This window comes from Panthera tigris, chromosome D3, assembly GCF_018350195.1.
Source record: "Panthera tigris isolate Pti1 chromosome D3, P.tigris_Pti1_mat1.1, whole genome shotgun sequence".
Taxonomy (NCBI): domain Eukaryota; kingdom Metazoa; phylum Chordata; class Mammalia; order Carnivora; family Felidae; genus Panthera; species Panthera tigris.
In genome coordinates, this window is record NC_056671.1 from 32,360,891 (window position 1) to 32,382,472 (window position 21,582).

Genomic DNA, 21,582 nt, shown 5'->3' on the forward strand with positions numbered 1-21,582 from the left:
ATATACAGCTGCAGTGAGGAAAAACCAACTAATTAATGACTTGTGAGCAATTAAAATAGTATTTATAAAGTTGGTGAGTACACAAGAAAACTGTCCATGCCTAAAATGTTGTAGTCTTACAAAAATACTTGAAAAAGGTCTGACCAAATTTTACAGTAATTCTAAAATTTAAGTGACATTTCCAGTAACAAGTTGTGAAGCATCAAAATGAAAAAACGAACCATTGATGCAAGAGGAATAACGAAATTATCTTTTTCTTCTCTCGAACAAAATTGATATTATAAAGTTGTTAGAATATTATGGTGTAATCAAACAGTAGGTCTCCAAAGTAGAGGGGAAAAGTGTTATAGAGATTTTTCAAGCAGTGCATTAGTAAAAAGCATGCTAACTTTTTGGATTATTGAGAAGTTTAAGATGTTTCTCATTTTTTAAATTTATAATTTGTTAACATACCTTTTTCATCCATCTTTCATGAGGAGCATGACAGAAAAATGCCTAGCATATTCTATTTTTTTCATATAAGACTGGGAAAAAATATGACAAAATGGTCACAACTGTACCTTTTGGGTGGTCATAATGTGAGTTTAGGTCATTTTTTGTAGGTTTATTAAATTGCTTTAAAAAATTATTTTGTAACACATTGACATAAAAAAAAAGTGAAAATTAGGGGTACCTGAGTGGCTCAGTTGGCTAAGCATCCAGCTTCTGCTCAGGTCAAGATCTAACAGTCCATGAGTTCAAGTCCCACATCAGGCTCTCTGCTGTCAGGGCAGAGCCCTCTTCAGACACCGCCCGCCCCCCCCCCCGCTCCTCCCTGGCTTGCACTCACTTGCTCGCTCTCTCTCTCTCTCTCTCTCTCAAAAATAAACATTTAAAAAAGAAAAAGGACATTAGAGCAGGAGTCTGAAACAGGTGAGGGCTCTACCAGAACTCTTAAACTTACTAATTGTGTGAATGTAGCAGATGCCCTCCTTGACGTGAGTTTTATCTACAGAATGTGAATCAGGTCACCAGTCTCTTTTCTGTTACCTGGGTTTGTACAAGGATGAAAATAAGACGTAAAAGGCTTTATAGTTTATAAAATAGTTAATAACCATAGTATTATTTATTCCATTCACATTTATAATTTTAGAAACTTTTTGTTGGAAGGGAGGAATCTAATATATATTTTCCCAAAGTGGTAGAACCAATGATTCATTTGATGAACTTTTTTTTTCGTCAATTCTACATAGTTATTTTTGCTCTAGATCACTCAGCCATTTACTCTGCATTTTATTGATTTGAAATGCATCCTTGGTAGAGCCAGAATACACTTCAGTGATATTATGACATATGTTGAGATAACCGCTGTACCCAGAAATTTATAATGATAATCCCATAGTCACATGAATCTTATACTTTATGTCTCCTTTCAGGTGAATGGTGATATTCCCCCTCGGTTAAAAAAAAGTGCTCATGAAATCATCCTGGACTTCATCAGATCAAGACCCCCTTTAAATCCGGTATGTAATCTGAGGCATTCCCCTTGGCTGGAACAAGGTAGCAACATGCTCTTGTCTAGAATGTGATCTCTGGAACTCAGCTCTCAAAGTAGTTTTTACACCAAACTTTTATTCTCAAAATGGTGAAGCCTAACTGTAAGTTACATTCTTCAGTCACAGAAAAATACTTAACAATTATGCAGTACAAGGTTGTCTTAGGATATTTTAACTCAAAATGACCTGAGTCATGGTGCAGTTTAGTAGCTACATGTCCCTGAGCAAATTAATCAGCCTCCGTGAGCCCTTATTACAGCCCTTACAGTAGAAAGAAGGTAATAATAATCTAAGAAGGTTGTGATGACTTACTCAAAATGTTACTTTTAGGGGCACGTGGGTGGCTCAGTCGGTTAAGCATCCAGCTCTTCATTTTGGCTCAGTTCATAATCTTACAGTTCATGAGATCGAGCCCTAGTTGGGCTCTGCACTGTCAGCACGGAGCCTGCTTGGGATTCTCTCTCCCTCCCTCCCTCCCTCTCTGTCCCTCCCCAGCTTGCACTCGTGCATGCCCCCCCTCAAAAATAAATAAATGAACATTTAAGAATGTTACTTTTAAAAACAATAATAGTAATAGATAAAGTATAGTTTACATTTCAGTTGATTGCCTATCATGGTAGCATATTGTGAACATAATTATAACTTCAGCAAAACTGACTCCTTAAAATTGATTGAGCACATGTGATAAATTACTGTGAAATCCAATAATCTCCCTATTGCTTAAAATAGTCTTATCAAGCAATGTTTCAATCAGTGAAATACTATCTATACTGTAGGAATGGACTTCATTAAAAATTGTTTAAGAACAACTATTCAAGTCTGTAGCCATTACTTTTTTTCTTCCAAGGTCTCAGCCAGAAAACTGAAACCCACTCCACCACGGCCACGGAGCCTCCATGAAAGAATATTAGAAGAAATCAAAGCAGAAAGAAAGCTGCGGCCTGTCTCCCCAGAGGAAATTAGACGGAGCAGATTAGGTGAGTCAGCTGCTTACTACACTGCTGGTCCAGCCTCATCCACTTGAAGCAATGTCTTTATACAACCAGCCCAGTGAAAAATAGTGGTATAGTGCAAAGTAAAAGTAGTGTTTGTTCCTCTTTCCTTTTCTCTCTCTCTCTCTCTCACACACACACACACTCACACTCACACACCTTCACACTTACTTGAAGTTTATACTTGAAATTCACGGAAGAGGAGATTCTCTCCCCATATGATACTGAACTACATACATGAGGGCATCATAGTTTAGTGGGAGTTGCTCTGCCATTCTCTAGACTGTGTTTTTAGGAGAGTCCCTTTACCTCTCTGAGTGTTGATTTCTTCATTGGCAGAAGGGGGATAAAAATTCCTCTACATTTTCATTATGGCTTTTATGTAAGAATTAAATAGGGTTGTGGTCAAAATACTTCATAAATTATAATACACATACAAAGTTATTATGTTTTAGAAATATAAGTGATACATAGTTTTATTGCACATTACTGTTGTCTTATTATTGGTTTAAAGATACAGTATTATGTAATGCAAGCATCAATTATTATCTTACATCACTTATTCCCAAAGTTCCTTTATATTTACTATATTTAATATTGTTTAATGTGTACTGTAAACACATTAATTTTGATTTATAGCAAGACCATATTATAAAATGTTTGTAAACACTTTTGTTCATATAACTTTCCTTCTATTTGTAAGATTAAAGATCCCCAAAGAATTCAGAGAAATTTCCTTTAGGAAAATAGATTATAATGGCCTCTGAACAGGAAAGGAACCACACTCTCCTAGTTTTCTCCTCTGATTGGTTTTTCCTGACTCTTTCAGACTCTGCTTGGTCCTTCAGATTTCTGTCCTGGGCTCACTTCTCCCTGAGCAACCACACCCTTTTTTCCATGGTTTTTATTCCAGCTATTTCAGCTCCTGTCTGCCCACTGATCCCTCTAAGTTCACATCCATTCATCCAGCTCTCTGCTAGCTGGGGCCTGCAGCAGAATGAGTGAAATCATCTGTTTTCTCCTCAAACCTCCTCCATTTCAGTGTGCCCAAGGCAGAACCTCAGCATCATCTCTGACTCCTACTTAACAGCCAAGTCCTGTTGATGTTTCTTATTCTGGATCTTTGTAACCTCCCCCTTTTTTAGCCCAACACTATCCTAACTCAGCCCGTCATCTTCGAAGACTCTTACCTAGTTTATCACATCAGCTTTGACTATCCTCTCTGCTTCCAGCCTCGAACTCTTCAGTCACTCCATGTTGTTATATCCTTTCATTAAACTCTTGGCTCTTCTGTTACCTTGTGACCTCCTTGCCAGCAGGACACATTTCTTTGTTGTTCATTGTTGTAGAAGGGCTCCCATAGGTGTTGAAATAATTGAATGTACCTTCCAGTTACAAAGCTACAGAGTGAGTATGGATTGTATCAATTTATTGCTAATTTTTATGGCAGCAAGTATTATCTCTTACAAATAATGTTTAAAGCATGCTAAGTGACAAATCCATATGAGCATTTGTATAATAACTAAAGCATATAAGCCATGTGTACCAAGAGTCCTGAGAGTCCTCAGATGGGCCTGAGGAGAGTCTGTGAATCCCCTGAAATATAAAAAATGTGTGCTTAGTTCACAAAGTGTATGTATGTGCATTTTTCTGGACAGAGGGTCCATGGCTTTCCTAAGATTCCTAAAGAGTCCACTGCTTCAAAAGAGTAAGAACCACTGTGGAAGAATAAGGAAGTGATATTATATGATGTTAGCTTAAGACTGGAGTTTTTAAAAATTACTATACCTTGAAAAAGAATAGTGGGGGTAATAGAAGGATTTCAGCAAAACTGTGAGGCAAAACAAATATATTACCATGATAAAAGTAAGCTTTGTGATTTATAGGAGTACAGAGTAATTAGGCTGAGGGGTTGTAAACTTCAGTGGAAGTGCAATAGAAAAGAGAGGAGCAAGATAGGCGTAATGTGCATGAACAATGCATATGATATCTGACATATAGTTACTTCGCTTTTCTAATATTTTTTTGAACCTTTATTTTCTATTAAACAACCATGTCATCTCCTGGGGAACAGAGATGAAAAAGGCATAGTGTTTGCCCACAAATGCTTACAGAAGAATGACTCTGGAGTGTTGTGCATATTCATGTTGCAAGACCATTAACAGCAGCCAATCACAAGGCATTAGTGAGGCCAGAGAGATTAGGGAGACTAGGGAGAGACTAGAAGTCCTCGTAAGTGTCACAGGGACACTCTCATTGCCCGGAAGGGTCATCATATATATTCTTTGTCTACATATATATTCTTCTATTTCATTTTAAACAAATTAGATGCTCAATAACAGAAAACCTACTTTAGAATAAATATCAATTTTATGTTGTGAGAATATCTTATTATTTTTTATTTTAACCTTATGCATTGGGTGTTTCACAACAACCAGAATTGAGCTGTTATAGAAAGTGATTATTCGTTTTGTGAGAGTCTCATTTCTATGATTCTGCATTCAAACTGATCTTGAATTTTATTTGAAAGCAAGGGATTTAGGCTCATTTTTTCTGTAGATCTACATTGGTTCTTACTATACAATTTTGCTTTGGGGAGTTTGGTTTGGTAAGGATGGCAGAATGAACTTGAAGAGCAGTTTCCCTAAATATTTTTATAACCTTTCCCCTCCACGTAATTGCAAGCAGAATCCTACTATAGAAATTGGGGAAATGTGTAAATGTTATAGAAGAAACGTTACCCATAATTTCAACAGCCAGAGGCATCCACTGTGAATCTACTTGTGCATTATGAAATGGAGACAAGAAAGTATTCTGCTCTCTTCATTTAACAGTGTATGTGACATGAACATCTTCCCATGTCATTAAATACAACTCCTAAGGACCTTATATCTTGATATATGGCTATATTGTGTTTTATTTACCTATTTCCCTATTGTTTGACAGACTCTCCATTTTTTCCCCTGTCGGGTCTGAAAATACTGTTCTTGTGCATCAGTCTTTGTTCATGTCTGATCATTTTCTTTTTTCTAACATCTCATACTGTATTGAGACTTTGGGTTTTAAATATAAATTGTTCCTTTAAAAGCATCTTTTCCCTGGGGCTCCTGGGTGGCTCAGTCAGTTGAGCATCTAACTTCAGCTTAGGTCATGATCTCACGGTTTGTGGGTTGAGCCCCGCATTGGGATCTCTGCTGTCAGCACAGAGCCTGCTTCAGATCCTCATTCTTCCTCTCTCTACCCCTCCCCCACTTGTGCACAATTCTCTCTCTCCCAAAAATAAACAAACATTAAAAAATTTTTTAAACATCTTTCCCCTAAACTCCTTAATTGTTATTATGCTTGATTTCTCTCCTCTTTGTAATACATAGAACTTGGAATAGATCCAAACTTCATCTTCCAAGAAATAATAGCATCCTTTTCTTATGCAATAGTCAGTCTTATTTCAAAAGATAGGTTCCTATACCAGAGAAGAGTAGAATGAGAAGATATTAGAGAAGGGTGATGAGTGCTCTGAGACCATGTTGTATTTTATTTGCTATGCATAATTAGGGAAATATAGAGTCAATAGTATTTTAATTCAGAAATGCAGGGTTTTTTTTAGATAGGTGGGCTTTTTTTTTTTATTCAAGTATAATTAACATACAGTGTTATTTTAGTTTCAGGTGTACAATGTAATGATTCAACAATTCCATACATTTCTCAGTGCTCTTCAGGATAAATGTACTCTTAGTCCCCTTCACCTATTTCACCCATCCCCGCAACTACATGCCCTCTGGTAACCACCAACATCTTTTTTTTGTTTGTGTCTTTTTCCTTTGTTCATTTGTTTTGTTTCTTAAATTCAGAGTATGAGTGAAACCATAGGGTATTTGTCTTTCTCTGACTTCTTTCACTTAGAATCATATCCTTTTGATTCATCCATGCTGTTGGAAATGGCAAGATTTCATTCTTTTTTATGGTTAAACAATGTTCCATTGTATATACCACATCTTCTTTATCCATTCATCAGTTGATGTACACTTGAGCTGCTTCCATATCTTGGCTATTATAAATAATGCTGCAATAAACGTAGAGGTGTCTGTGTCTTTTCAAATTGGTGTTTTCCATTTTCTTTGGATAAATACCCGGTAGTGGAATTACTGGATCATAAGGTGATTCTATTTCTGGTTTTTTGAGGAACATCCATACTGTTTTCCACAGTAGTTGACATTCCCACCAACACTACACTAGGGTTGCGTTCTCTCCACATCCTTGCCAACACTTGCTGTTTCTTGTGCTTTTGTTTTTAGCCATTCTGACAGGTGTGAGATGATATCTCATCGTGGTTTTGATGTGCATTTCCCTGATGATGAGTGATGTTGAACTTTTTTTCATGTATCTGTTGGCCATCTGGATGTCTTTGCAGAAATATTCATGTCCTCTGCCCATTTTTAATTGTGGTTTTTTTTTTTTGGTGTTGAATTACATAAGTTCTTTATATATTTTGGATATTAACCCTTATCAGTCATATCATTTGCAAATATCTTCTCCCATTCAGTAGGCTGCCTTTTAGTTTTGTTGATGGTTTCCTTCTCTGTGCAAAAGCTTTTTATTTTAATGTAGTACCAAGAGTTTAATTTTGCTTGTTTCCCTTGCCTGAAGAGACCTATCTAGAAAAGTGTTTCTACAAGAAATATAGGGTTTTTTGAATGGTGAGTGGAAGATTATTCTCCTCAACATAAAATTCCTAACTACTTTTCTCTGAGATAACTAAAATACAGTAAAATGCTTGTTTAAAAATTACATCCTAATTTATATATTAGGATGAGATACTTAAGATATTTCCTCATCATCAGACAATAAGTATGATTGTCAAAAAGAGTTGCATTATTTGCCCCATTGAAGATACACATCTCCTTTGTTGACATAAGTGCTTTTTAAAACCATCTACATATGATTCTGACATCTTACCTAGTTGCGTTTGGGATGTCACTCAATGCTTTACCTTCATATCATTTGTAAAAAATACTGTATTGAGATTTTGGATTGTAAATATAAATTATTCCTTTAAAAACATCTACCCAAAAAAAAAATTGAGAGATACTTTCTATTAAATTTATATGTTGGAACTCTACAGGCATTCCACTTTGGAAAACACTAACGGGGAGAGACATTCTGCCCATTATGCCTATAGATCCATCCCCGCTATAGATCTGAGCTGCTGTCCTACCTGACCCTAGGTTATAGAATCAATGATACTGCTAAGAATTTGGGGCTGCAGTGAAAATAGTTAATTTTCACTGTCATGAATACCTAAATCAATCAAGTCTTTGTAGTAAGCTTAAAAAAAAAAAATAAGTTGACTGAGGCATAATTTATCTACCATAAAATTCACCTGTATTATGTATACAATTCAGTGGGCTTTAGCATATGTAATACAAAATTTAAGACAAATTATTTCAACAGGAAATAAATAAGTTTATTCTTAAGAAATTGGGGCACCTGGCTGGCTTGGTCAGTGTAATGGCAGCTCTTGATCTCAGAGTCATGAGTTCAAGCCCCACTTTGGATGTAGAGATTACTTAAAAATAAAAAATCTTTTTAAAAAATGAAATTATATTTATTGAGCCTTTACTACATGCAAAGCACTGTTTACTATGTGCGAGAACGTTTTTTTGGTAGGGTCATTTAACCTTTCTAACAATCTAATAAGATAACCATTCTTCCCATTTTATAGATTAAGTAACTGAAGCACAGAGAGGTTAAGTAACTTTCCCAGAATCACACTGCTAGCAAGTGGCAGAGCTGAGATTCAAACTTAGACATTCTGGCTCCTGAGGCTTCTCTTTAACTGCTATGTTATACTGCCTGCAATGGGCAGTATAGTGATACAGTGTGATGATAGTTCCTAAAGGAGATTTTTCATAAAATATTTCACCTTTGGCAGAGATTTTGGCCAGATTTTCGTCCTGAAATAAATTACGTAAGAATGCATTTATTCTTTAAAAATTTTGTACCCTAAAATCATAGTTAAGCCAAAATCCTATACTAAGTTTATTTAAAATGTTTGTATCTTTATCATGTTTTCATTTTTAACGTGTTCTTTAAAAAGTTATTTTTTTCTTTTATTGTTACTCCATTTCAAGTCTTAGTGATATATATAATTGAAACTAAGACTCATGGTTTTACTGTATTTCAGATTTTTATTCTCTGCCTTCAAGTCTGAAATATGCCATTACAGGTCTTCTTGAATCCTCCCCCCCCTTTTTTGTCCTCTCTGTGTATTCCTAACAGCTGAATTATTTTCTTTTTATTGTTTGTTTTCTTTTTTCAGCAATGCGGCCACTTAGCATGTCTTACAGTTTTGACTTGTCAGGTAAAAAACAAAACAAAACAAAACAAAACACTTTCACACCTGACGTGGGTTTTGTGGTTTCTGTGAAATACATTTCATTCATCTGCTTGTCCATACATGTCAAAGAAGAAAATTGAAAGGCTTCTTCTAAGCTGTGGTCAGTAAGATAAAAAATTCTGCTTATTTGAAAACAACATACTTAAAAAAATTAAAACTATAATAATAAATCTGTTGCCTACCAAGGGATTATAGAAGAACCATTACACAATCCTTGTGGTTATGAAATCTGGCTGACCATCCTTAGGGTTATTGTCTTTCACCCATACTCTTCTGAAGCAATGATGTCAAAATCTAAAACAGAACTTTGCCTTAAGAGAATAGAAAAGATTTTCAAGAAATGAAGTTTTGACACTAACTACTCTCTAAAACACATTCAGTTATGTAAGTAATTAGACTCAAAGCTGTCAGCTATTTCAGAAGACCACTGATAGGCAAGAACTGTCCTTTGTGTCCCTGTGCTCCCTGTGGATAGAGCCTAATCATGAATCACTCTGAGTGCTGATTGAGAGCATAAAAATGCAGATGTGTTTAATGGCTTTGGTTGTAAAATACAGTTGACCCTGAACAACATGAGTTTGAACCGCTCAGGTCCACTTGTGGGAAGATTTTTTTATGCAAGAGGTGACAGCAGAAGATACAGGGATTTATTTACGGGTGCCTCCCACCCCTACACCCCCTCCCCCCCTGCTTCATATGACCAAATGGACTTAGACAATGAGCAGAGCTGCAGGGTGGTCAGGGTCTGCACCCAGAGCTGGGGGTCAGGATGCCGAGTTGAAGCAAGGAAATGTACCCAGAGGGCGGGATGGTGCTCCTCCACCTACCCATCACCCCTGGCCCCTGGGGCTCAGGCTATGCTGGCCGGCCGCTGCAAAGCCTGGGGCCACCCCCTCCCTTCCCACTCATGACTGGCCACAGCTGCCAATGGCCGTCAGTTGGTGGGGCACTTATAGGCAGATGGGACAGCTCTACTGTACCCCCAGGCCACTGTGGCTGCCCACCCGCCAGGCGGCTGCCTCTGCTAAGGCTGCGGAATATGTCTTCATGGGACCAGGCTCACTGCCACCTCCAGCCTGGCTTGACCTGCCTATACACAGATTTTCTTCAGCAAATATGCATATAGTACCGTAAATGCATTTTCTCATCCTTATGATTTTCTTAATATTTTCTTTTCTCTAAAAAAATTAGTTTCTTTTCTCTAGCTTTAAGAATACTCTGTGTGTGTGTGTGTGTGTGTGTGTGTTACATATAACATATAAAATATGTTAATTGACTGTTTATATTATCAGTAAAGTTTCCAGTCAACAGTACACTTAATTAGCAGTTAAGTTTTGGTGCAGGGGGATCAAAAGTTATTTGCAGATTTTCAACTGGGGTGGAGCTCTGCACCCCTAATCCCTGCCTTGTTCAAGAGTCAACTGTATAATTAATGTATTCTGGGTTTGTAGTACAAGTTTAGTTCCCTGCTGTTAAATAGACGGGGATTAAGAGTGAAACAAGTAACCATTAATGACTAAATTTGATGCCTTAAAACCAGCCCCTTTTTAAGTTGGGTTTTTAAAAATATACGTGAGTGACTATTCAAAGCCAACTTAATCCCAATAAAATATTTTGCAAGTTAGAATTTTTCATTTTGGATGCTGCTGTTTTGAGTATAAAATGAGATAGTGGCATTAATGTTTTCTTCCAGAGTTTTCTTAGATTTGCTCTAGAATTGTTGGCATACCTTATATACAAATTCATATTTAAAGAGCCAGAGAGTTCTAGTATCATATTCTGCTTATTAATATTTATGGAGTATCTTCCAACTGCTAAGCTAGTTCCCAGCTGTTTTTTAAATTTCTAATTATATTTGTAGGTCTCAGGCATCACTATAATTTATGCTTTTAAAAAAACTCAGATAAATATTTTATAATCTTCATTTACTACTTTTGACTGACCACTGAAGAGCTTTTTCTATTTTCTTTATTCATTTGAAAATTTTTATTTTATCAACCATTTGCAGAATGCAGAGTAAATGTTGTAAAAGAGAAAAAGAAAAACCTTGTAAAAATTTTGATCTGGAAAATAAACTCAGAAATGTTTTGGTACATAACTTGTTATTGATAATCTCCAAAAGTTAGCAGTATATATTATAGAGACTGTGTCTCTTTTTCTGGAGATGTTTCTATCAGTTGGACTCTGAGGGAATGGCTGGCTACCTAAACATATTTACTATTAGCTAACATAAATTAGGCTGATCTGGAAAGTATGCATGCCCACACACATATAATATATATTGTTATAGGTAATATGGTGGCTTCTGATTTGGGAAGAAAGCTCTTAACCTCTATAATGTAAAAGAGTAGCAAAAAATTTTATTTGCTTTCAACTGCTTATCATTTTGCCGCTTTAGTGTGCTTCATGATTTCTACATGCTTCATTCTCGATTTCTTACGCTAGCTGCTTTTATGTTTGCATTGTTGCATTTTGACTAATCAATTAAGATGTCCCTAGTTAACAAATGGAAAAAGATCGATCCATTCTCTTAACCTAAATGCAAAGATTGGACTATAATTCTTCTCTAAGTTGGAAAATTAACACACTAAGGAGTAAATATTTAAGTATGTAGTATAGATAATGCCCCTGAACTTAAGTATAAAATAAGACATAATGAAGTATGTTCTGCTTATGTATGTCTTAGAAATATTAATACTTAGTGGAAAATCATAACAATCCATTCAACATTAATTAAGGTAAGTGTAATTTATTTTTGCAATGCAAACATGTATAATCTGTATCACAGTCCTATTTCCTCCCACTAAATAAGTCAGCAGTTGGGTGTATCTGACACACATGAATTTATTACATAAAGTATTTAATATCGTGGTTATGCATTTTAGATTCTAAACATGAGGTATGTGACTTCTAAAGCCATAATCAAACTACTTACAAGTTTCTCTTAAAAATATGTTCAACTGGGTCTTTTACAAATATGTAGTAGTATAAGATAAAATCACACACAGTATTTGTCTTCTATGTGGAGATCATCTTGAAACTTGTTACATATTTTTTTTATCAATCCCATTTATCTCAAAGCTTTGAATTCAATACAGGTGTTTATTTCAGTAGGTTAGTGAATGAGCTCAAATATAGTTATCAATCTCATGGTAGTGTTTAGGCAAGTAGAGAACTATTGAGGTAATTTCTCAAGTGTCCTGCATTGAGAATGAAATGAACTCATGGCAGCCACTGTCACTTAGCAGTATTCCCTAAACTTCAGATCAGATGCCACCCTCACTATTTTTGCCAGGCTTTAAGTACCACCAGTATTATTTAAATTGCTTTAATCTATCATCAATGACTTATTAAAAATTCTTAAGCAAAAACACCCATAAAGCCACGTATTCGATTTATTTTTCCTGAAGCATTAACATAAATACATAACCATTAAAACTTTCAGTGTTCCTCCATGCACTACTAGTGGTCTCACCCTTGGGGAAGCTCCCACTTGAAGGACTGGAAATGTGAGACCCACCTCGGAAAGCTGAGTATTTCTCTTCTCACGGTACCTGCAGTGGGGGCGCCTCAGTTGGAATCTGAGCAGCTAGGAGGGGACAAAGATGTGTGCGTTTTAACTCTATACTTTCTATTGAAAGCCTCACTACTATAACAACTTGAGAAATTCTATAGGTAGTGTATAAAATAAGATACACTATAGAATAAGATCTTTTAAAATATGTTCAAGACCATATTTGAACACTACCTTTTTTCTTAAAGAATAGGATTTATCAGTTAGCCTGATCATTTCCTCTTTTGCTTTCTGGAAAACTTTAAAATTTTTTTTTTTTAACGTTTATTTATTTATTTTTGAGACAGAGAGAGACAGAGCATGAATGGGGGAGGGTCAGAGAGAGGGAGACACAGAATCTGAAACAGGCTCCGGGCTCTGAGCTGTCAGCACAGGGGCCCGATGCGGGGCTCGAACTCACGGACCGCGAGATAGTGACCTGAGCCGAAGTCGGCGCTCAACCGACTGAGCCACCCAGGCGCCCCTGGAAAACTTTTAATTATACTCTTAAGTGTGGCAGCCTACTGCTCTCTACAACTCCATAGGAAAGATTTATTTAAAGATTTCAACCTTTAAATGTGTATAAAAACTTGCTGCTTTTGCCCTTTTGTCCCCTTCACTGCAGCTCCTTACCTAGGTATGTTTTTGCTCCAGCTGCCTAACATCTGGAAAGATAACACGAAGATGAACACATGTGTTGTCAAGTTTTCCATTAAGAATTTAATGTAAAATAAACAATTGACAGATCTGTCTTCCTTTTCTTCCTTTCCTCCCTCCTTCCTTGCTTACTCATACCCTTTCTTCTCATTCACAAGGACATGTGCTCTGACCTTCTTCATCTCTAAAAGTAAGCAGAAATTGTAAATATTAAACTAGATACATATTATTGATAATAATTTATGACTTGTAAATACTGTCAAGGAAGGCTGTACTAGAACACACTTATTCACTGAATGTTTCCTGGAAATCCACCACTTATACTTAAAGCATATAAATATTGTATGTTGGGAGGGAAACTACTATATTTTATAATAACTGCAGTTGCAGTGCTTTCCCTCTTAAAGGAGCTTTAATCATTCGTGTCTTCTTCACTTTCATGCTTAGTGTACCCTTACTTTCAACCACAGGAGTTTCACAGACTGTCCATGTGCAGAGATCAGTTTCATGTTGTTTGTCTGTAAAATAGATGTGCAGTGACTGCTTTTTTTCCTTTTTAAATGCTTTAATTTAATAGTTATTAAACTCAGTCTGTGTTTAACACTTCATTTGAAATACTAAAGAAAATTAGTTCCACTTGCATTAGTCCCACAGGATACCAGGAGAAAAAGGCAGCCTTGAGAATTAATAATACTAACAAGGAATCAACTGTGCGACTGGTCAGAAGGTCAGAGCACATGTCCTTGTGACTGAGAAGAAAAGGTATGAGTAAGCAAGGAAGGAGGGAGGAAAGGAAGAAAAGGAAGACAGATCTGTCCATCAATTGTTTATTTTACATTAAATTCTTAATGGAAAACTTGACAACACAATAGCTGTGTGACTGGCTAAGTCACTCTGAGCCTTAACTTTCCTGCTAATGGAGATAAAAATCAGTGTTAATAATTCCCAACATTTACTGTGTGTTACCATTATTACAAACAGTAGTATTTTATATGCAATTGTTAATCTTCAAAATGAGCTCATGTCTGTTGTTAGTTAGGCCCATTTTACAGATGATGAAACAAGAGGTTAAGTAACTTGCTCACAGACAACTAGCAGCAGAATTAGACTTTGAACCTAAATCATCTGCATCTTACTATATTATATACTCTGTACTCTGTATTCTGTATTTTATACTCTGTACTCTATATTCTGTAGTCTGTATACTGTATAACCTGTCCTCTATACTATGCACTCAGTACTCTTATTCTGTACTTGTACTCTATGCTTTGTACTCTCTAGGCTGTACTCGGTAATATATATTCTGTACTCTGCTCTATACTATATACTTAACTATATATACTATATTCTCTGTATATATTCTATAGTCTCTCTGTTCTGTAGTGTGTACTCTGTGCTCTATACTCTATATGCTCTGTGCTCTATACTATATGCTCTGTATACTCTATGCTCTTTACTCTCTATACTATATATACTCTGCTATATATACTCTACACTATATACTCTATATACTCTATGCCCTGTATTCTATACTATATATTTCTGTGCCCTGTACTCTATACTGTATACTCTATATACTCCGTGCCCTATACTCTACACTATATTCTCTCTATATTCTGTGCCCTCTACTCCATACTATATATTCTATGTGCTCTATGCTCTGTACTCTTTATATTCTGTAGTCTGTACTCTGTATTCTATATAATATATACTCTGTACTCTATGTACTCTCTGTACTACTCTAGACTCTTCTCTGTACTACATACTATACTTGCTGTACTCTCCTCTGTACTAAATACTCTATATACTGTGGCCTTTAATATTTTATTGTCACATGTGGCATCCACACTTGGTACTTACATTAGATGATTTTTGACTTGGACATAAAAGCCAAGCCATTTATTTATATTATGTTTTCAATCCAAAGAACATGTATACTTTTGTACTATATAAGAAACTGTAACTTGTACTGATTGCACTTGCCTGCCATGGTTTGGATAGGTTTTTTGCATGGCTTTTTTTCTTTTCTAATGGATGCTGTCCTATGATGCTTCTAAGCCTGTTCATGGGTATGTATCAGATGTCTTCTTTGCCTGTAAGCTTCCATCCTTAGGTATTTCTAATGTTTGTTTTTCTCTGTATACTTCCATACATAGCTATGCACTATGAAAAATTGAGTGAATGATATGTATATTCAAAATAAAGCCTATTTCACTTTTAAAAAATGTACTCTAAACCCTGTACTGTATACTATATACTCTATGCTCTGTAGTCTCTATACTCTGTAGTCTATACTGTGTACTGCATACTCTATATACACCCTGCTCTGTACTCTCTATACTACTCTGTGCTCCATAGTCTGTACTTTATACTATATACCCCATGCTCTGTACTCTGTACTATATATTCTATGCTCTGTACTCTGTATACTGTATACTCTGTGCTGCCACATGTCTTTAATCTGTTGTATCATCTTCCCACCCAGATTCGAGCTCTAAATAATCTAAATCATAAATCAGCTTTATCAGAAGGAATGTATCCTAGATTCTTTGTGATCATGTTTATATGAATACAGATTATTCACTATTTTGATTTTTAAATTAAACCATTTTCAAATATTTGAGCCATATGGCTGCTTTGGCTTTGTGTATGCCACCACTGTGGTCCATCTATCACTAGCTTTTCGGAGACTATGAAGTAAAACTAACATCTCTTGATACAGAAGTTACAGTCAGTTATCTATAGGATTCCTTCTGGCTCTAAATTCTAATGTATAAATGTGAATATAATTATTCATTTAAAGGTTTTCTTTAATTGAATCTGACAGATAATATCTAACAAAAATGTTTTATATACGCAGGCATTATTGTATCAAGCCTCTGTGTTGTATTTGTGTGACATGGAAATGCCATGTCACCTAATGTGTGCTACCAAGTGCAGGCAGGTACTTAGAAAAGTGCATTCAGCCTACTAATTACCTTTCTCAGCTTGAGAAAAGAAAGGTAAGCTTTTGCCTTTCTTTCAGCAGATGTAACTACTCCTGAATCTCCAAAGAACGTTGTGGAATCATCAATGGTGAATGGAGGTTTAACATCACAAACAAAAGAAAATGGGTTGCGCGCTGCACAGCAGGTGCCTGTGCAGCGGAAGAAGCTCCTCAAAGCCCCAACTCTGGCTGAACTGGACAGCTCAGACTCTGAGGTGAGTCCCATTAGGTCCTGGCTCTCAAATCTTGATTCCATGTTCAGAATGCCAGCCCTCTCTGACCTAGTTTACTAATCACGTTGCCTTAGTTGTTGCTTGATCTCTTCCTATTTTTCAGTCAATAAAGTTGGGACTGAAATTCATTTGTTTGGCAGGAAGTGAAACAGTAGATTACTTACTGTTTTTCGGTAAAGACCAGTATAGTGGCCATAGTTTATAGAATAAGTTCTGAAATATTCACATGGTCTTAGATTATAGTGCTATTAAAATAAGAAGAAAAAAAGATGCAAACATAGTATCTTCATTACGTTTCCCTTCATTCTGGGAAGGAAAAAAGAAAAATATATTTCCATGGATTCTTCTCTTTCTTTCTCTCTCTCTCTCTCTAACACACACACACACACACCTACCCATAGTGAAGCTCGTTCTTTCTGTAATAATACCAATAGACAGGTCTGCAAAAGAAAACTCTGCTAAGGTTATCCAGATTTCATCTTTCTCCTGATGCCCTTTGGAGGAAGATCTCATGTCCTCCTGTTTTCCAGAAAAAAATCAGGATGCTGGTGCTTCCCAATTCTCTCTCAAGCCTTTGTCTGCAGCATCAATGTTGTGTATCTCCACTGTATAAAATGAAATTACATGCTTGCCTCCCTCTTCCCTCAGGCCCTGCCAGACAAACAACACACACACACAGCCAGCTTCTCATCTTCTGTTTGCTGTTGTGGTTGCTGGCTCCATCCACTCCATGTTCATCCAATTTAGAATTAAGGAATTATTCTTTAATTGCCCAGACCTGTCTCTGAGACAGTTCTGGCAGCCTTCAGTGACAGTGCCACCCTTGGAGCAAAGCAGCAGTAAAGGAGCAGCAGGAATTCTAGAAGTGACGTTGTTCCAACCAGCACATATGATTAAGAGCCTACTGGTCAGGATGTAGAACTAGAAAAGGCCTAGTTTAGTGAGTGACTAGTAACTGCATCGGACAATACAAGCAAGCAAGTTTTAGAAAGCAGGCCTGGCAATAGAAAAGACTGGTGTTTCAAAGAATAGAGACCATCAGGATCCCCCAGCCAGGTACAAAGTGCTTAGTTGGGGGAATGGGCACCACAGGGCAAGCTGAGCCGGATTCTACACCCACATCCTCTTGCTCAGATCCGACCTCCAAGTCCCCTGGCCTCTTTTGGGCATCTTTGTGATTCCTCTGGGCTGGGAACTAATCTTAATGAAGATTAGTTTTTAAATAGTGAGAGATTGGGTCCAGCTGCCTGTGGTCGGCAAGCAGGGGCAGAGGACCATCAACAGCTTTTGAGAAAAAATCCTAAAAGGACTTGAAGCATGCCATTGCCCCCACCACTTCTCTCTCTCCTGCTGACTGACTTACAGTCACCTGACTGCCCCAGAACAGGTTCTTGGTTCTTCCCAGTAGAAGCAAGTGGAATCAGTAAAGAGTGGTATAGAAGGGGTGGACATGCTCAGTTCTGTAAAACTGGACTCTAAAAATGTTTCTGGGGGGCTCCAGGGTGGCTCAGTTGGTTGAGCATCTGACTTCAGTTCAGGTCATGATCTCACAGTTCGTGATTTCGAGCCCCGCATTGGGCTCTGTGCTGACAGCTCAGAGCCTGGAGCCTGCTTCAGATTCTGTGTCTCCCTCTTTGCCCCTTCCCCGCTCATGCTCTGTCTCAAAAATGAATAAGTGTTAAGAAAAAAAATGCTTCTGGGGATGGTGGGCTAACATATGTGAGGCTTGCGGATGGTTTCTGCTATTTAAATCTAGGTAGCACCCACTTCATAATTTTCTGGGAGTACTGTGTATATGGCCCCTTTTTTCTTTTCCTAAGAGATACTCTTGGCATTTATTTCCTTTTGACCCTCCATAAGCAGAAGGAGGTCGTTCTAGTTGCTTGCTAGTTTTTCTGGAGATTTGTGTGACCTTTACACCATGTCTGGGGTTGAAACTTTGGTTACACTGCTTGATTTGTTCTTCATGGTATGTACCAAGAGTGTGGAAATCACTGTTCAAACCTTCTTTGTTTGAACTGTGTGGTTTATACAGCCTTTTTTTCATCTCATGTTCTTTGACCAGATCCTTTGTATTGTAGCTTGTTTGAAACCACAGCTTTCAACATTAGGTTTTAGGTGAGGCCATTTTTTATGAATGGCTAATTCTTAAAATCACCTTAACTAAGTAGGTCAGAGAGAATTTTCACTACTTGTCACACATAATCATAGGTTAATATTTTAACCTAATTTTCTTTCTTCTACCATTTAAAACTATTTAGCAGTTTTCTATAGATATTATGGAAATAAGTTGTCTTTTAGTTCATGTATATCCTGTCACATAGTAGATAATAAGTTTTTCATGAATAAATATTGTACTTAATCTTGGTATTATTATTAAAAATAAATTAAGGATGTCTCTTCTCACAGGCTATAGGAATTTAAATTTTGTTTTGCACAATGTAGATATTTTTCTAGATTCATATGAAATATTTATTTTCATCTTTATTCAACAAATATTAATATTTATTCATTACTTAGTAACAGTGGGTTTGTTACAACAACGAATGAGACACATAGCTTCTACCTGCATGCAGATCCCAATCTATTACTTTTATAAATATATTAAATATTTCCCTAATAATAATGTTAACCACTATTTACTGTGTGCCTGGTAATGTGTTAAGCATTTTGAGTTTTGAGTGCATTATCTTATCTGATCCAATAACACAGTGTAAAGATGGTTAAATACCAGGTGTTAAAACCTAGATGAGAAACTAGCTTCGTGTCCCATCACACTAATGAGGGATACAAACCCAGACTTGTCTTATGTTAGATCCCTTCTAGTTTGTCTTCTGCTTGCCTTGAACCTTTGGCATTTTAATTTGGTGCCTCACATTAAAATAAATCTCTAATAGTAAAATGTGATTAGCATGAGAGCACTAATGTCTAAGAATCTCTCTGTTTCTCTGCCCCCACCTTTCTCAGGAGGAAACTCTGCACAGATCAGCCAGTAGCAGCAGTGTGTCTCCCTCTTTCCTTGAAGATCCCTCAGTAGAGGCTGTGTCCACGAGGAAGCGTGAGTATTTGTGATGAAAAGAGCTAGTGTCAGATACCTTCAAAACACACTGTACCTAGAATAGGGAATCCCAGAGTGCCTTGTGATCATTTAAGATAGAAAGAATTAACCCTGTAATTTCACTAGTCAGGAGCAGAAATATTGTTATAGTCCTAGAGTGACTTGTTAAGATAGGGCTTAACTGATTACTGGGCCTCAGGTTCTTATAACAGATCAGTCACCTTTGGGTTGTAAGGAGGAAGTCGTGTGTGTGTGTGTGTGTGTGTGTGTGTGTGTGTGTGTGTCTGTGTGTGTTTTAGATTAATTACCTCCTTGTCTGAATTTAAGCTCAGAGCCCTAAGTAATCACACTTGTTATCATTCCCACCCCCACACACATACACACATATCTATACCCCCTTACATACATAGATAGTAAAAATGCCTTTGTAGCTCTTCATAGGTTCTGAACACAGAATCTGAAGTTAAGTGATTTCTAAATGTTTTTAATAATATTTTTCATGTACAAGATCATTATGATTAAAAATTACACATTTAGGGAGAGGATTCTGGGAAGATGTTGGAACAAGAAGCACCAAGAATCTGTCTCCCACCTAGACAACAATTGCACTGGCAGAATCTGTCTGATGTAACTACTTTGGAACTCTGAAGTCTGTTGAAGGCTTGCAACTTCCAGGGGAAGATTTAGATGAAAACTTGTGGTAATTTCAGTCACTTTCAGCTCTTAGTACAGTAGCAGCTACTCATGCCCCACCCCCAGCCACAAGGCAGTTTAGTGTTCCTGAAGCAGCTTACACACAGTTTACAGGAACTAGGGTGGGCAAAAAGGACCCTGTCCTCCAAATATTGGGAATCTTTCCTTTGATTGCTGATTGTTCCATCTGATTCCAAAGGTGTAGACAAAGAGGCCTGTAGTCATTGTTGTTCCTTGTTGCCCACTCCCTGCATGCTAAAGTGTCTTCCAGGGAATTTAAAGGGCTGGCTCCTTCCCCCCACCCCCTTCATTTTTAGCTTTTTCCCTTTCTGGAGCCAGACATTAAAGACTAAGATATTCAGAAACAACTACATATATAGGAAAAATTATAAAGTTACTATGCATGCCCAGAGAATGGCTTATGAAAGACCTGAGATCTTAAGTTTATATCTCAGGCTGATCCTCAGCACAGAGAGAGCCTACAACAGTCAAGAAAACAGTGAACAAAAACAATAACAAAAAACAGAAGCACCTGGGAAAGGGGCAGAATATGATTTCCAGAGTTACCACATTATTAGATTCAAATGTCCAGTGTTTAACAAAACAAAATCACAAGGCATACAAAAAAACATGAAGGTATGGCCCATTCAGAGTAAAGAAACAGTCAACGGAAACTGCCCCAGAAAAAGAGGGTGATATGCCCATCAAAGACTTTAAAATAAACTGTTTTAAAATGCTCAAAGAACTAAAAGAAGATATGGAGAAAGTCAGGAACACAATGTGTGAACAATATGGAAAGATAATAAAGAGCCAGAAAACCTAAAATGAAACCAAAAAAATTCTGGAGCTGAAAATTCCATTAACTGAAAAGAAAAATTCACTAGAAGATTAAAGGACAGATTTGAGCAAGCAGAAAAAATAATCTACAAATTCAGGCCAGGGCAATAGAAAACATCATGCCTGAGGAATAGAAAGACAAAAGACCAAAGACAAGCAAACAGAGACGGAGAGATCTGTCGGACACCATCAACCAGACCAACAAATGGATGGTGGGAGTCCCCGAAGGAGAGGAGAGAGAGGGACAGAAAAAATAATTGCAGAAATAATTTCTGAGACTTCCCAAATTTGATGAAAGACATGAATATAAACATCCAAGAAGCTTCACTAAAATGAACTCAAAGAGACCCACAGCAGGACACATTATAACCCAACTTTCATAAGCCAAAGACAGAGCAACAAGAGAGAAGTGAGTCACTAGAGACAAGGGATCCTCAACGAAATTTTCAGCATATTTCTCATCAGAAACTTTGGAGGTCTGAAGACAGTGGACCAATAACAGCTTTTTCACCCACTGTCACCCACTGTCTGAAAGTTTCCTTTACACCACTTCACTTTTTTTGAAAGATCAACATTAATATTTGTTTTAGCTAACTGAGAGAAATCCAAAGAGGATTTTCACTTCTACAAGATGTTTCAGTTGC

General features: G+C 36.9%; 1 protein-coding gene across 7 annotated transcripts in view; it reads left to right on the top strand.

Annotated features, from left to right (window-relative positions):
• SPIRE1 (spire type actin nucleation factor 1) overlaps window positions 1-21,582 on the top strand; it is a 198,655-nt gene that overhangs the window by 148,036 nt on the left and 29,037 nt on the right. For 5 of the 7 annotated variants that reach the window (XM_042961446.1, XM_042961448.1, XM_042961452.1 and 2 more), the window contains 4 exons: window positions 1,416-1,502; window positions 2,383-2,512; window positions 16,157-16,332; window positions 19,318-19,408. In XM_042961446.1, the coding sequence (XP_042817380.1) occupies window positions 1,416-1,502; window positions 2,383-2,512; window positions 16,157-16,332; window positions 19,318-19,408 (484 nt within the window). The remainder of the gene's footprint in view (window positions 1-1,415; window positions 1,503-2,382; window positions 2,513-16,156; window positions 16,333-19,317; window positions 19,409-21,582) is intronic. The other 2 variants (XM_042961447.1, XM_042961449.1) reach the window with 1 other exon arrangement.